The 13801-nt window shown below is 50.7% G+C and overlaps 5 protein-coding genes across 7 annotated transcripts in view; 2 read left to right on the forward strand and 3 right to left on the reverse strand.

Annotated features, from left to right (window-relative positions):
• H310_04884 (hypothetical protein) overlaps positions 1-3072 on the reverse strand; it is a 3573-nt gene extending 501 nt beyond the window's left edge. Inside the window, exons 1-8 of one of the 3 annotated variants that reach the window (XM_008869424.1) lie at positions 2234-3072; positions 1914-2181; positions 1658-1858; positions 1327-1603; positions 1233-1285; positions 1000-1176; positions 811-948; positions 645-748 (exon numbers count right to left, since the gene is read on the reverse strand). In XM_008869424.1, the coding sequence (XP_008867646.1) occupies positions 645-748; positions 811-948; positions 1000-1176; positions 1233-1285; positions 1327-1603; positions 1658-1858; positions 1914-2181; positions 2234-3016 (2001 nt within the window). In that variant the 5' untranslated portion in view covers positions 3017-3072. Of the gene's footprint in view, positions 1-478; positions 604-644; positions 749-810; positions 949-999; positions 1177-1232; positions 1604-1657; positions 1859-1913; positions 2182-2233 lie in introns of those variants that run through there. The other 2 variants (XM_008869426.1, XM_008869425.1) reach the window with 2 other exon arrangements.
• A 370-nt stretch (positions 3073-3442) lies between these two features.
• Positions 3443-5135, reverse strand: H310_04885 (hypothetical protein). Its single transcript, XM_008869427.1, has 2 exons — positions 3935-5135; positions 3443-3874 (listed from the first exon to the last, which is right to left on the reverse strand). The coding sequence occupies exons 1-2, from the start codon at positions 5078-5080 to the stop codon at positions 3512-3514; spliced, it is 1509 nt and encodes a 502-aa protein (XP_008867649.1). The 5' UTR covers positions 5081-5135; the 3' UTR covers positions 3443-3511.
• An 843-nt stretch (positions 5136-5978) lies between these two features.
• H310_04886 (hypothetical protein) lies at positions 5979-7452 on the forward strand. The gene is made up of 3 exons (XM_008869428.1): positions 5979-6270; positions 6329-6582; positions 6645-7452. The coding sequence occupies exons 1-3, from the start codon at positions 6066-6068 to the stop codon at positions 7347-7349; spliced, it is 1164 nt and encodes a 387-aa protein (XP_008867650.1). The 5' UTR covers positions 5979-6065; the 3' UTR covers positions 7350-7452.
• Positions 7453-7686: 234 nt separating this feature from the next.
• H310_04887 (hypothetical protein) lies at positions 7687-8908 on the reverse strand. Its single transcript, XM_008869429.1, has one exon. The coding sequence runs from the start codon at positions 8760-8762 to the stop codon at positions 7728-7730; it is 1035 nt and encodes a 344-aa protein (XP_008867651.1). The 5' UTR covers positions 8763-8908; the 3' UTR covers positions 7687-7727.
• A 3278-nt stretch (positions 8909-12186) lies between these two features.
• Positions 12187-12402, forward strand: H310_04888 (hypothetical protein; the record flags this gene model as incomplete). Its single annotated transcript, XM_008869430.1, has 1 exon — positions 12187-12402. The coding sequence occupies one exon, from the start codon at positions 12187-12189 to the stop codon at positions 12400-12402; it is 216 nt and encodes a 71-aa protein (XP_008867652.1).
• Between the last annotated feature and the right edge of the window lie 1399 nt (positions 12403-13801).

Consider the following 13801-nt stretch of genomic DNA (forward strand, 5'->3'; position numbering starts at 1 on the left):
GGGTGGCTGGGGCGACAGGGGTGCTGGTGGGGTCTATTGGATGGTTCTTGTCATTGATCAGGACTCCCTCTTGGAGGAAGCTGTGCGCACTTCAGTGGAATTGGAAAACTGAGTTATATGGATTCATCTTGTATGCTACGAACTAAACTCACGCACACGAACCAGCGTGGTCGTCCGTCGATGGCTTGATTGAACTTGGTCATACAAAATGGTAAATCATTGAGAGACCATGGTGATGGCTAGAAGATGCCGCAACATCATCTTCTACGCCTGTCTGGTCGTGGAACTAGGCCACAGGACCAGAACAGTCATGAACATCTACTGGTGTCATTCAGCACCGCCATCGATCTCTCGTTTGCATATTGCGTTCTATTCAACGTGGCTGATCAAACTGCACAGGACGGTTCCATCCATCAGTGGACGTCGGTCGGGTAGGGACTTCATCTTGACCATCCGTTTGTTTCCGAGTCCAAAAAGGTTGAAACACGATATGTGTATATTCACGCAGGTATGGACATGCACTGACCGTTCGGTCCAGTGTAAAATTGCCATGACGATTACAAAACAATTTGCCATTTTGGCCGCAGGTTGTCGTTGACCGCCCTACAATCTGTCAGGAGCCGACCCACATCCTTCAAACGTACTTGGTGAAATCCGCTTGGGCAAACTCGGCGCGGTTCCGTCCTCCGTTCATGCTTTCGTCCAGGGCAAAGCTCAAGAGCAACACATTGATCGACGTCTCGTACAGCTATAGTTGCCACACAATATAGCCAACAATACGTTCCACGTGACTTCACGCATGGCACGTACCGTCATAAACGTGTGGGCTATCGCGTACGAAACCAGCGCCACGACCACCATTGGCACCACTATCGACGACGGCGACGTCTTGTTGGCCATCAACGTCCATGCAACTGCCGTGGTGGCGCTGCAGATCAGAGTTTTGCCCTGCACGATCATCTGCCCATCACGTATGGAAAACAAGCCATGATAACGTACAAGCAACACACTGGCGTTTCCGATGCGGTTGATGGCCCCAATGCGCAGAATGCGCGACGTAATGAGTCCATGCGCGACTTTTGCGGCGCTGTAAAAGCTCGTGCCTTCGATCGCCGTGATAAAGTACGACTCCTTGCAAATAAACACGATGAACCGATTGAAGCACCAAATGCAGCACTACAAGAAGTGCGTAGGTCAGTGCGTCGGCACCTCCAACGAATTGAACGGCGTACACAGCACAGGGTCGAACAGAGCTGGCCAAACCAGTTGCCAGTCATATCTGCCTCTTTGTGGTCGTCGATATACATGAAAAAGTTGCGGATGTACCGCACGGGCGCGACAACCAACGCGCTGAACGCCGCTGTGCCAACATGGTACTTCACGATAGTTGTCATAGAGAATTGCACCGGATCGGCCACATCAAATGCTTTCGCCTTGGTTTGGCGGTCCGTCGGGGTGAAGTACCACACACCCACGGCCATGGCGACCGTCATATCGACAAGGGCGAGCAGCACCGACACGACCCAGTACATTCCAAATGCATGGTAGACAAAAAGCCACCGAAGGGTTGTGTTGCGCTGGAACGACCGCACGAGCACCGTGACTACGATGGAAGAGAGTTGACATGGAATGCAACCAATGCACGACGTCCACCTACCTGTGCCGCCCGACTCGACTGGAATGGCTTCTTCTACATCCACGGCAGTGCCCGCTGTGAAGAGGCAGACAGCGACCGACAGGCCCCACGCCAACACCGCCACCAGAGCGAAAGCGTACGCAAACGGGATCAACGCCATTTTGTTCATGTTTGAAAATACCCGCGTGCCATACACAAGGAATTTGCCCGCCAGCAGCAGCCCTACACGCGATTCTTTATATGACAAAACACCCACAAGGCCAAACAACTCGCGTACGTTGGACGAGCACGACGACGGCGAGGAAGTACGCCATGGCACCACACACAAGAAAGACGGCAACGATCAAGAGGATGTTCTGGGCATGTCTGTCCAAGCCGTCGTTGGTCGAAAGCGACCACACGTAGGCGGCCGCCACGACCAGTGCGACTTGAATCGACACGACGGAGAGACCCAAGATGAAGCACCCGCCAAAGCGGAGCAGGATCAAGTACACAATCGCAAAGCCGAGGCAAATTCCCGCCGAGTATAGCAGTGGTTCCCAGTTCTACAGCATCATTTGGAACCAGTTAGCACGTGAAACCATTGAAGGGCAGTACCTGTCGAATACCGCCGATGTACAGACCAAGCACGTCGTTGAGTTGAGAAGTGTCTGCAGAAACAGCGTCCAAAGCTTCCTTGGGCGCACACACATACCCTTGCTTGATGGTGTCGTACCCTGGGAACGAGACACTCTGGAACGTCGTGCTCATGGATGTCGTGGCGTTGGCAACGGCCGGTGGGACAGGGGACGCAATGACGTCGGAAACATTCACCCATGCCGCAGAAGACAGCACGGGCAGCGTGACGTCGACATTGATGCCTTGGATCGGGCACGAGGTCACACACACGCCAAAGTCCGGGTTCGTTTGATAGTGGGGGAAAAACACTGCACCGCTGGGACCACAGCCACGTCCACGAAAATCCACGCCTTCAGTCAAGTAAATCGCCTTTTCAGTCAAGCCGTCCTGGACGAAAGCCACGATGCCCAGCGCGACCATGCCCACCATGTACACGACAAAGAGTAGAAAGCACAGCATGTCAGTGCTGTAACGTTTACCCAACGGCCCTTTGAATTGTCGGCGAGTCAAACCGATGTCGACGTATGTGTCTTTGTTCGGCAAGAGCGGATCGCCTTCGCCGGAGCCAGTCCATGTTGTCGTTGCAGCGCGGGGAGTCGATTCGTTCAACCAAGACGGTTGCGATGGATCTCCGAAGCTTGACGTGTGGGCGCGACCGCCACCTTTTCGACCACGAGCACTAGGTGGAGGAGTCTCGCCTGTTGGACTGTTCATCCACGACGGCATACTGTTGGACGACGTCCGCTGCGCCCGCGTGAACATCGTGGACACCGTGAAAGCCGAAAAAGTGATGCTGGCGCTGTGAATTTGGGATAATTCTTTGATATTTCAATTTTAGTTATAATGCATAGTGCAATCTTCACCTCTTTTCCATGTTCAATCACCGTTTTCCTTTTACATTCAATATATTGTGAAAATAGATAACCAGATTTGACCGCTTCAAGTGGGGTACTATATGCAACGACGTTGCCCATACAAACCCCGACATGTTCTGGAAAGTCGACAAACGTCCGGATAAGAAAATGCCGGATAAGTATGCGTGGCGCGCTCCAAGCCGCGAAGAGTTCCGCGGCCGTCGTTGGCACAGCGCTAGTCAAGACAGATAGCCGACACGAGGACTTGAAAGCAGCAGCGGCAAGTGGGCGCGATGATTCGGACCGCCTATCTACAAATTGCAAGCCGCAACTGGCTGCTTGCCCACGAGCAACGTCGACGCAAGTGTTTTGGTCGAATAAATACAACATCACCCGACTGAAGCTAAACAGTCATGATAGTCTGGTCGATGGCTACACGATCCGTCGAGTTCATCGACGGCAGCGCTTCTTCGTCTGTAAATGGCCACAAGTAATAAAGTAAACTCGTCCAGAAGCTTGGGGTCGGCGGCGTCTTGGGCGATGGAAGCGGCACATCCAACTCGGTGGTCGCGCTCATGCTGCGGAACGTGATGCTTCGACCGCTGGTGGTACTTGAGTTGCTTCGATTGCTATGTGGCGGTTCGTCGTCCGTGGTAGCCGTCACCGTGACAACCAAGTCTTCGACTGTTGCGGTGTTGGCATTTCGGAGGTGGGCATTCGCCATCGCTTTTTCGTGCTGCAGAGTACGAATCTCTTGCTTCAAGTCCTACAAATAATCTCGTGAGCCCGCTGGTCATGAAAGAGGTCGAGGGTTTGCGCTTCGTGCCTCGACAAGGGCATTGTGTCGGCGAATGTGGGTCTTAAGTTCCATCATGATTTCTTCCTGGGCAACGATGTGCTGTTCCGCATCCTGTAAATGGCGCTCAACCACCTGCTTCTCCTCTCGAAGCTTTCGAATGAACTCGAGCACGACTTCCTGTTCTCGGAGCAGTTGGCGGTCGTGAGACTCGGTGACTAGACCGTCGATCGTATGCTTGAGCTCTTCAATTAACGCTTGCTTTTCCTCCAACAGTACGGACGTATGATCTCCACGAAATTGAGTATCGGTTTGCTTTTCCGTATTGGATCGGGGAGGCGATGGCAGCACGGGCTCCACCACGTTCGACGAAGTCGCTTCCGCGAAGTTCTGCTCGATGTCATGGCGAAGACAAGCGTCGACGGATGGGCTAGACAAAGCCGACGCGGGCTGGAGGCGAGCTTTAGCTATGATCTGCATGATATCATTGCTGCTCGAAACTTCGACGGCTGTCTTGTCCTTAAAGTACCCAGAAGTCCCCACAATCGACAGGTCGGCGCCACGGTCCACCAGTAGCTGAACGCATGCTGCATGGTTGCCATAGCACGCATCATGCAGCGCAGTGGCGCCATCAGCATTGCGTCGGTTAATCAGAACAGCTCGTTGGTTCTCGTCCGTGACGTGATCGAGCAGGAGGACTGCGACGTCGACTGCATTGCTGCAGGCAGCCCAATGAAGCAGTGAATTCTCCAGAGGGGAGCCGTCAGTGGCGGTGATGGGGTCAGCACCAGCACGAATAATTGACGCAACACTTTCTACGTTGTTCGCCGCGACTTCTTGAATGGCGAATTGGAGGAACACTTGCAAAATGGAGCGAGCTGGTGCTTGGTTCGCCGCCAACGCGAAGGCTGTTAAACCTGCGTACTTTGGGTTCGCCGAGCCAATTACTTGAGCATCGGCAGGGAAGCCAGCAGCTAGCAACGTGCGTACAGCGTCAGCTTTTTGAAAAATCACGGCAACGTGAAGTGGTGTGAGGCCAGCAGCATTTCGAATCTGTGGAAGATCCAAAACATCCTTTCCATGTTCGAGGAGTGCCTTCAGCACATCAGCTCGCCCGTGTTCAGCGGCCATGAAAAGGCCATCGTAGGCAGCTTCCAGATCTTCAGACGCCGCCATCCCCGATTACTCGACACTTGGCTGCGGAAAGGGCCTGCGACTTGCGAGTTCGCTCAGTTACACGTGTCTTGTCCGGATAAAATATCCGTATTTCAGGAAGATTGCACTGACTGTGAGTCCAATTCGTCGTCCTCGAAATGGGGCGGCAGTGGATCAGTGCCCACGCTTCATGGGGAAGGTAGATCAGACCTATGTGGCAGCGACGAGATGGACCGATGTTGCCGACGATAAACAATCGAGCATTTGTTCACTGATTCGTCATTTCGTTGCAAAGGGTGTGATGCACCTGATGGTCGGTGTTTGATGAGAGACTTTAGACCAGACACAAGTTAACTAATTCAACGTGTATGTACAACCTTTGGGGCTGTGTAAATCGTCTGGTTAGCACATCATAGTGAACAAACTAGGCACCAAGAGGACCACGAAGTCAAAGTATCGTCGGTGGCGAGTGGGGAGGCGGCTGTCGCTCTCGAACGTGCTAGTCTGCGAGCTGTCAACCCAAGCCTGACCTCGTCAACCATGTGGTCTCCTGATGGAAGGACACTTGAGACACCACGCCCTCGTTAACCAAGCGGCACGCCACCACCTCTACGGCCTCGTAAATCTCGCCGCTGCCCCAGATTCTCCGCCACCGCGCGACTGATCGACCTACGGTGGCGGTGGCACTTGACTCATGCTCTTCAAGTTATGCCGGCCCCAATCGTATCCGTTGAAACAAAACCGACGAAAATATCGAAAAAAGAAGGATTTTCCTCGGTTCGACGACTGGTACGAGTCTTTGATTGGTGGAAATAGCCTATTTTTTCGAAACACTTGGTAATTTTAGCCAATCAAACCATTGTATTAACCTCCGAAGCGACGCACTGGAACCGTCGCCCCGACCCAAAAACTCAATATCCAAGCCCATTTCGTTTTTTCCGTGCCTTTTTGCTCCTGGCGCCCGTGTACGCACCGCGATCTTTGGCCTAACGAGAAGCGAAAGAACATGGCAGACGCAGAAGGCGTACAACAAGAGCTACAGGACTATCTGCAGAAGAAGGGTATCAACACCCTCTTCATCAACATCGTCGAGTCACTGCTCCTCTCCAAGCCTGAAAACCCCGTTCAACACATCATCGAGTACCTCAAGACCAACTTCCCGGAGCAAGCTACATCCAGAAAACCCGACGCACCTCCCATCGCGACTGGACGTACGTCAACCATCCTGAGTCCGGTTTTTCAACATGTCATATTGCTCGTCGAGCATAGATCATTCGGATGAATCGGAGAGCGAAGACGAACCAGATGAAGATTCAATCGGTGAAATGCAGCCCACGACCCAACCTGTGAGGCCGTTTGGCAAAGGTCGACGGACATCAGTGTCCGCCGAAACGTTGGACCCTGAAAGCGCCAAACCGTTGGAGGCCGTGAGCCATCCGAAGTCACAGGAGGAACGAAAGCGCATTTCAGACATTTTGGCGGACAACATTCTGTTCAAGTCCCTAGATGAAAAGCAATCCAAGGTCAGTTCTCTTGAAAGTTTCCTTTCTTATCCCGGTGGAACTCATCATGTTGTCGCGTGTAGATTCTGTTGGATGCGTTTTTCCCCAAAGAATTCGACATCGGCGAGACGATCATCAAGCAAGGCGATGATGGTGACAACTTTTACATATTGGACACGGGCGTGTGCGAAGTGTACAAAGACGAAAACCTCGTGTTGACGTGCACGGAGGCCATGTCGTTTGGTGAATTGGCGCTAATGTATAACGCCCCGCGCGCGGCCACAGTCAAAGTCAAGGAAAAGTCCAAGGTGTGGGCGCTCGATCGCCAAACGTTCAAGTACATCATTATGGAAACGACGATGAAGAAGCGCGACACGTACAAAGGGTTCATTGAAAAGGTGCCGCTGCTGGAGAGTCTCAGCGAGTACGAACGGCTCACCGTGGCCGATGCTCTGCGTGTTGCCACCTTCGCCGACGGCGAAGTGATCATCCGTCAAGGCGACGATGGCAACTTGTTTTACATTTTGTCTGAAGGCACGGCAGTGTGCACGAAGCAGCTCTCGCCCAACGAACCGATCCAGGAGATCGGGGTGCTGTCGCAAGGCGCGTACTTTGGCGAAATTGCGCTGTTGACGACGCGTCCACGACAAGCAACTGTGACGGCCAAGGGCGAAGTCAAGTGCTTGACCCTCGATCGAAAGACGTTCAAGCGCGTGATGGGCCCGTTGGAGAACATTTTGAAGCGCAACCTGGCCCAGTACAACCTCGTCATGGCGAACACCATCTAAGCTTCATCGACGACGCGCAAGCGACTACAGATATATTCGACACCTACGAAATTGTTTTATATACTTATACAATCATGAAACGACGTGTGTCGCGTGTGCAAGGAGCCGCGCCTCGTAGGGAATGTCGAGTCGGTCATTTGAGAACGGATACGCCCACTATGGCCCCGACGGTGACTGTCGTCGCCTTAACGAACGTGCTGGGATCTGCGAGCGAACTGAGCTTCCATCACCTACCTCCGGTGTTGAAGCATCGTGCAAATTGCTAGATAGATGATCTCCGATTTGGTCGCGCCAGGGCCGACGAGAGTATCTGGTCGTTGGCGCAAGCAAGTGGCAATGTCATTTCAATGCTGATGAGTGTTTCAATTATGAAATCTGCTACATCATGAATAAAAGGCACGGAATCAACGTGGCAATTGCAACTACTCCTTTTGATACCGCAATCGTCGAGTCGCCATTGGCAGTCGGCGTGGTCGATGTCGAGTCTGTCGAGTTGGACTTAGCAGGTCTCGTCAACGTTTCACACTGCAGGCCTTCGTAACCCACGTTGCACAGGCACTTGCCGTCAATCCCACAATTCCCTCGGTTCGAACACACTAAGTCGGCCTGGGCGGTTGCGTCGCACAACGAGCATTGGTTGCCTCGTGCGCCGGGCTTGCACACGCACTGGCCCGTTTTCGGATCGCACGCGCCATTGCTACCGCATTGACCAAACCCGTCGCAGACGTTCCCAATGGCGACAAAGCAGTTGTCGTCGGAGCTGTAGCCAGCGTTGCAAATGCAGCCGTACTCGCCGCTCAACGATGACTTGGGGGCGCATGTCCCGTGGGAGTTACACAGCCCAAGATTGACTCGGACGCCGTTGTTGTCGGTCGTGACGTTGCCGGCGCACGCCTTTAAGTGCTTCTCGGTCAGATCAAGAAACCCTAGGCTCTTGTCGCGATACAGTTTTTGATCCACACACTTGTAGATGCCATTGACCTTTTTAGTCAACGTGCCACTGACAAAGGTTGCTTCAAAGCACGTGACCGTCTTGTTCTTGTTGGCCTCGACCACAGATGTTCCATCAGCATTCAGAGCGTTTTCGCAGTTGGGCACTTCAGCAAAGGCACAAATTGGCTGGACGACGCGGGTGCTGGCTGGCCAACTGGTGAAGGTCGGGCACTTGCCGTTCACGTTCCCCCCGCATGCTTGCCCCCGGACACATTGCGACAACAGGGTCATACCCGGAATGTTCGACTCCACCGAGACGCAGGAATATCCCGTTCCGTACTTGTCGCAATCGGCTGAAGCCCCAGTCCCCTTGCAAATGCCGGGGCGAGTCACGAGCACAGCAGGCGCTGTCGTTTCATCTTGTGCCACGATAGCGGCCGGTCCACCCACGAGAAGCAATGCTAGAATTGGACGGTACATGGCAGCCAACACGACCTTGTCTGCGACGTTAGAGGTAGATAGAAAAATGACGCATAACCTTCGTTTGGAACATGCGACTGATGCCACATGACCACCCACCACACTGTGTCGCACGGGGAAGCGGTGTCGGTTCGGAAGTATCGCAGGTGCCCTTTCGATTTTTCTCCAATGAAAATGCTTCAAGATGGATTAATGAGCCAGGATTGGTGGAATAGTTTTCGAGGTTCTTTGAAACATCCAATCAAAATACAATTCATAGGTTGGCATCTTTTGTGACAATGCACAGAACGGCAGCCCTGCCTAAGCCTCGGCAAGGTAGGGCAAGGTAAACGTTTTACCCGGTAAAACGGTAAACGATAGGGATAATGGTGTTGTTCCAAGTTAGGTTAAGGAACGGTCCCCGTCGAAGTTACCCGGTAAAAAGTATCTACCGGGTAATCGCCATACGTAAGAAGTGTAGTAAGACATGTAAGTCAATGGTGTTGTCCGTGGCAACAGCCCGCAAAATTTGGATTCCAACATCCAGAGTACGGAGAACGGAGCGGCATCGCGGCTACGCTATTCACAGTCCCCAACAACAACGAACCGTCTTTTTTGCATAGAATGTGTAAATGAGATCGTATATATAAGGGGAATTGTTTGCTGGACCAGTCGTAACATGACCCGCATAACTGTATAATTAGATACTTTCGAAATACAATGACTTTCCTGATATCCACCTTAAGGTAATGCATCGAATTCTCAGACACTTTTTGGCGACAAGGTGGCATTGATTTCGAAGGAGCATTTTTTCAGGTAATATTGAGAGTCCAAAAAATCCGATGATACATTCAGACTATAATTCCTGAACTTTTTTTCATGCCTCGAACGTTATGAAAGCAAGACACTCGTGATCTGCAGGAAAAATATTACAACAGACTAAAGTTTCAAGTGAGAATTCCAAGGAAACCGAATTCTCGGAAAGTCAATTTACTTCAATTTTGTATGTATGTAAAAAAATTGAAAAATATTAAGAAATATAAAGAACCATATTAATATTCACAAACACACAATGGTATTAAATTTCATGCATTTTTATTGCAGACGAACAAAAGTTTATTTTTTAGTTTCGATGCTTTGCAACAGAGACAGCGTGAAGTGCATCACGCGTATGCCACACAAGCTCCGTTTGGAATCGCTTTCGTCCTTTCTTCTTCGGAGGTAACGTAAGCAATCGTCATGGACATGCAATCTCGTCTTTAACCACGGTGCAATCACGATGTCATCTCTCACAGAGTTTGTCTGTGCCAACGCCAGGCGACGAAACATCCTGGGCAACGACAACAGCCAGATTCCACTAGTCAGAAAACCGTTCACCACCGACGTGTTCTTGCCTTTCACACCCTCGACAGAGGGAAGACAGAGTTGAAGGATTCGCCAGCGATCTGTATGGCAGCCTGACGAAGCAAGGTTGTGACATTGAGCGATTGAAGTCGATGGGTCACAACGCAGGCAATAGTTCTCTTGAACGGGCGAAACAAGGCGACGTCAAGAGGCTGCAGCAAATCCGCATTGGGGGGAAGATGAACAAGGTGAATACAATATGTCATGCAGGTTGGGATACTGCTCTCTGACACATGTGATGAGCAGTTGTCCAGGACCAACACAGCAGGTCTTGCATCTCGAGTACGCAATGTCCACTCTCCGAAGCATTCGAGCCAACTGTCGAATAAGTCCGAGATCATGAAACCCTTGGGGACAGACAGCAGAAACCATAGCTTCAGGTACGGGACATGCGTCCAAAACATCTCTGGAGCAACTTTTGCCTGGCAGGATGAACGCAGGCGGAACAGGTGTCCCATCGGCAGCGACAGCAGCAACAATCGTGAGGTGGTACTTCGATCGCCTCGCTATACGTTCTTGGATCCTCGAACAGCAATAACCTTGCGTGGGCTGCCTTTTGGCTTGACTCATCAACTTGTAGACATCGCCGGCAGTGCAGTTGAACCCAAGGCATCCCTTGACCAGCTCAAAACAGTGCCGCGTGATTCTGTCCTTTGTGACGGCATTCCTTGCGTGGATTAGCTTTTGGGCAACTCGACTCGTCAACACCTCATGGCGACCCTCAAAGCCGGCGTACCAACCTCGTCCAAGTGAGCAGGGGATGCCAGCATGTACAGATACGATTTGGCTTGCCTTCATGATGATTTCATAGCGTTCTACGGGCCAACTACTGCGCTGGATTGCAATGATACACTGCACCAGGTCGTCTTCCACTCCGGCAGGCATGAATGGTTTTGCCCCACGTTTTATAATTGCATTGGAACCAGTCTGCTTCTTCATCTTGGTGTATTTGTATAACGTGGAACTCTTTCATGGGGAACTGCTCGTTACAGCAGCCACCGACTCTCCATTTTCAAACCGCTGGAGAGCCGCCATAATGTCGTCGAGTGTCGCAGGTATTGTTGAAATGTCTTTTGGCGATAACTCTGTCAATATTTTGCACTAAAAATGGCGGGAATCGATGGGGCCAATCAAGGCCGTCATTTTGAGCTAAACTTGAGGGAAAACGAAGCAGAATTGACGAAGTTAGAGCAAAAATACTGAGTGGTTGTGGGCAAGTGTGTTTTATTGTCAGTTGTCATTTTATTTTGAATGAAATTGGTTCGGTCTCCTTGAAGGGGTGAAAAATATCATGACCAATAGATTTGTTTCAGCCTGAATTGATGGTGATTCATTGGCTAAAATGGAAGTGTCCGAGAATTCAATGTCTTCCGAGAATTCGATGCATTACCTTAGCATGACAGAGTCAGAGTCAATATTTATCGTGGTTACCAAAACCCTCTAAAAATTAACAGTAAAGAGAAATCGGTTTGGTATCATATTATAAAGATTTTTTGGAACTTCACCGAATGTAATCCTCTACAAACACATAGCCTGCAGTTGACGATAAGAATCGATTACACTGGTGAGGTTTCATTCAAAGCTACTCTTACGACATGAACAACGCAGGAGTGCTTCGACTTTGTGAAGCAAGCTCGGTACTATTGCATGACACGTGAAGTGTGCCTGGACATCTTGCGGGTGCATGCTTACTTCAAAACCGAGGGCCATACCATGTCAAAAAGATAGCTGCCGGTCTCGGCCTCACTCTACATGTGGTAAAGGAGGTAATGCGTGAGTATATGAAGTAAAGCAGGGTTACCGCTGCTACACCTGCTGCAAACTGGACAAACCATAAGCACCGCATACCATACACTCACGATGTAATCGACCATGTTAAGAATTCGTGCGAGACCAACTTGCCTCCGTGCACGCACTACTGCCGTTGATGTATTGGTCTTTGTTTGCGAATAAGACGTGATCACAGTGGACTTACAAACAAGACTCAATAAGAATCGGGTTTGCGATCCGTCCAGTAGATTGGACTCGTTAGAGCTCAAGCATGGAAGTCGTTCCGGGTCTTCCACGTACATACCACCTCTGCAAGGAGAACGAGCTAGCACGCGACAAGTACGTTGCCAAGATGCACCTTGCCTCCCTCCCCGGGTCCAAGCAGTGTGTCGTGCACACTGCTGAGTCGTACATTCACCACCACTACAAGCGTCACAATGACAGTCTTTACTATCCCAACGATGTGAAGGGCATTCCAACGAAATAGAAGGACTAGTGGCGGCGGTATTGTTTTATTGCCAACGTACTTAACGCACCATGCATGGACTTCAAGTTGCTGGGCCTAGACATCCGGAGGGACAGCCAAGGCTAAGGAGTCCAAAGGGCAGGGGATAGTCGCCCACACTATCGCAGTAGGCGTAGGAGTTGTGAAGGCCGTGCAGGAATGCAACGTCGGCCAAATCCATGTTTGAAAAACCGGCCCAAATAGTGACACTTCTCCCACCGTTTTGACGGCTAAAAGGGGCTGTTCGTCCTTCCGAAGGTCGTGCCAGTAGAATTAAAAGTCGTGTGATCCGTCTAGGTTAAATTTCTTCTCGTCAGAGAAGATGACATGGCTCCGACCAAGGCCAAGGTCAACATGCGAGTTTGCCTACTCGACGCGTGTGTCATTGTGCCGCCGCAAAAGGCGAGCATTTCGCTTCTTGCACTTGAGGTTGAAGCAGAAAGTACGGTGAATCGTACGCGCAGAAACAATACGATTAACGTCATATTTAATCATACTTGAGCTCGATTTTCCTTCAGAGGCGACGTGCAGGATTCGACGGCGCTCGCGTATGTCCAATTTTGAATTGCTTCCAGGTCGTTATGGAGCAGTTTACGTATTGGCGGACTTTGAGAATCTCCATAAAGTCCCCTTCGACACAAAAAACTCTCTGGATATGCGTCGGATCATCCATTAGGTCTTGTGAAAGGCCAAGATCGATCCTTGCTGCTCAAGTGTAAGAAGGACACATTCAGGTATATACTTTACCTCATTTGTCATGTGTGAATAAATGTGACGAATCATGTGACCTCATTGACGATAAACCTCCATAAATTTATACAATGACAAAAACAGAATTCTCTAAACAAAAAGGTTATTATTTTGCACAGTATTTCTGAACTAATCACTCCTTTCGATGTTAAACCATTGCAAAAGTTTTGATACAGATGATTAATTGTGAGAGTACATTAAGCTTTAAAGATAAACTGTGCTCACACGTCATTTCACATACGTCAAAAGACAGAAAGTATTTAGCTCACTCTTCAATTTGCCTCGTCAAGATCATCCGGATATTATCCGGATAACTGGTTCCGACGACAGCAACCTCACTGCCTTAAGTTCATGGGTTCTGCCGACGTCGTGCCCGATGGGGAGCAGTGTCAAATGGACCGCGCGCAGTAGTCATGGGACCGCCTCGGCCTCGCCCACTGATTTGCTGCACCGGATACCGGCACTCGACTCTCTCCATGGGTGTGCAAGGCGTCGCGCGTGTGAACGCGAACAAAGGGAATGCAATTTTGATGACAAGCAACAGGTTAGATGCATCACATATCTCCATCTCAAACTCGTTCACTAATGTAGTGTCTAGGCAGCTATTCAATGTCGGCGCCAACATCGATGT

Source organism: Aphanomyces invadans, assembly GCF_000520115.1.
Source record: "Aphanomyces invadans strain NJM9701 unplaced genomic scaffold supercont1.8, whole genome shotgun sequence".
Taxonomy (NCBI): Eukaryota; Oomycota; class Saprolegniomycetes; order Saprolegniales; family Verrucalvaceae; genus Aphanomyces; species Aphanomyces invadans.

What these genes read in the sequence shown, in the direction of transcription:
- H310_04885 (XM_008869427.1), bottom strand. Translation starts at nt 5,080, where the DNA reads ATGGCGGCGTCTGAAGATCTGGAAGCTGCCTACGATGGCCTTTTCATG. An exon ending in GACACAATGCCCTTGTCGAG is followed by an intron (nt 3,875 to 3,934) that starts GCACGAAGCGCA and finishes GATTATTTGTAG; the next exon opens with GACTTGAAGCAAGAGATTCG.
- H310_04886 (XM_008869428.1), top strand. Translation starts at nt 6,066, where the DNA reads ATGGCAGACGCAGAAGGCGTACAACAAGAGCTACAGGACTATCTGCAG. An exon ending in ACCTCCCATCGCGACTGGAC is followed by an intron (nt 6,271 to 6,328) that starts GTACGTCAACCA and finishes CGTCGAGCATAG; the next exon opens with ATCATTCGGATGAATCGGAG. An exon ending in TAGATGAAAAGCAATCCAAG is followed by an intron (nt 6,583 to 6,644) that starts GTCAGTTCTCTT and finishes TGTCGCGTGTAG; the next exon opens with ATTCTGTTGGATGCGTTTTT.
- H310_04887 (XM_008869429.1), bottom strand. Translation starts at nt 8,762, where the DNA reads ATGTACCGTCCAATTCTAGCATTGCTTCTCGTGGGTGGACCGGCCGCT.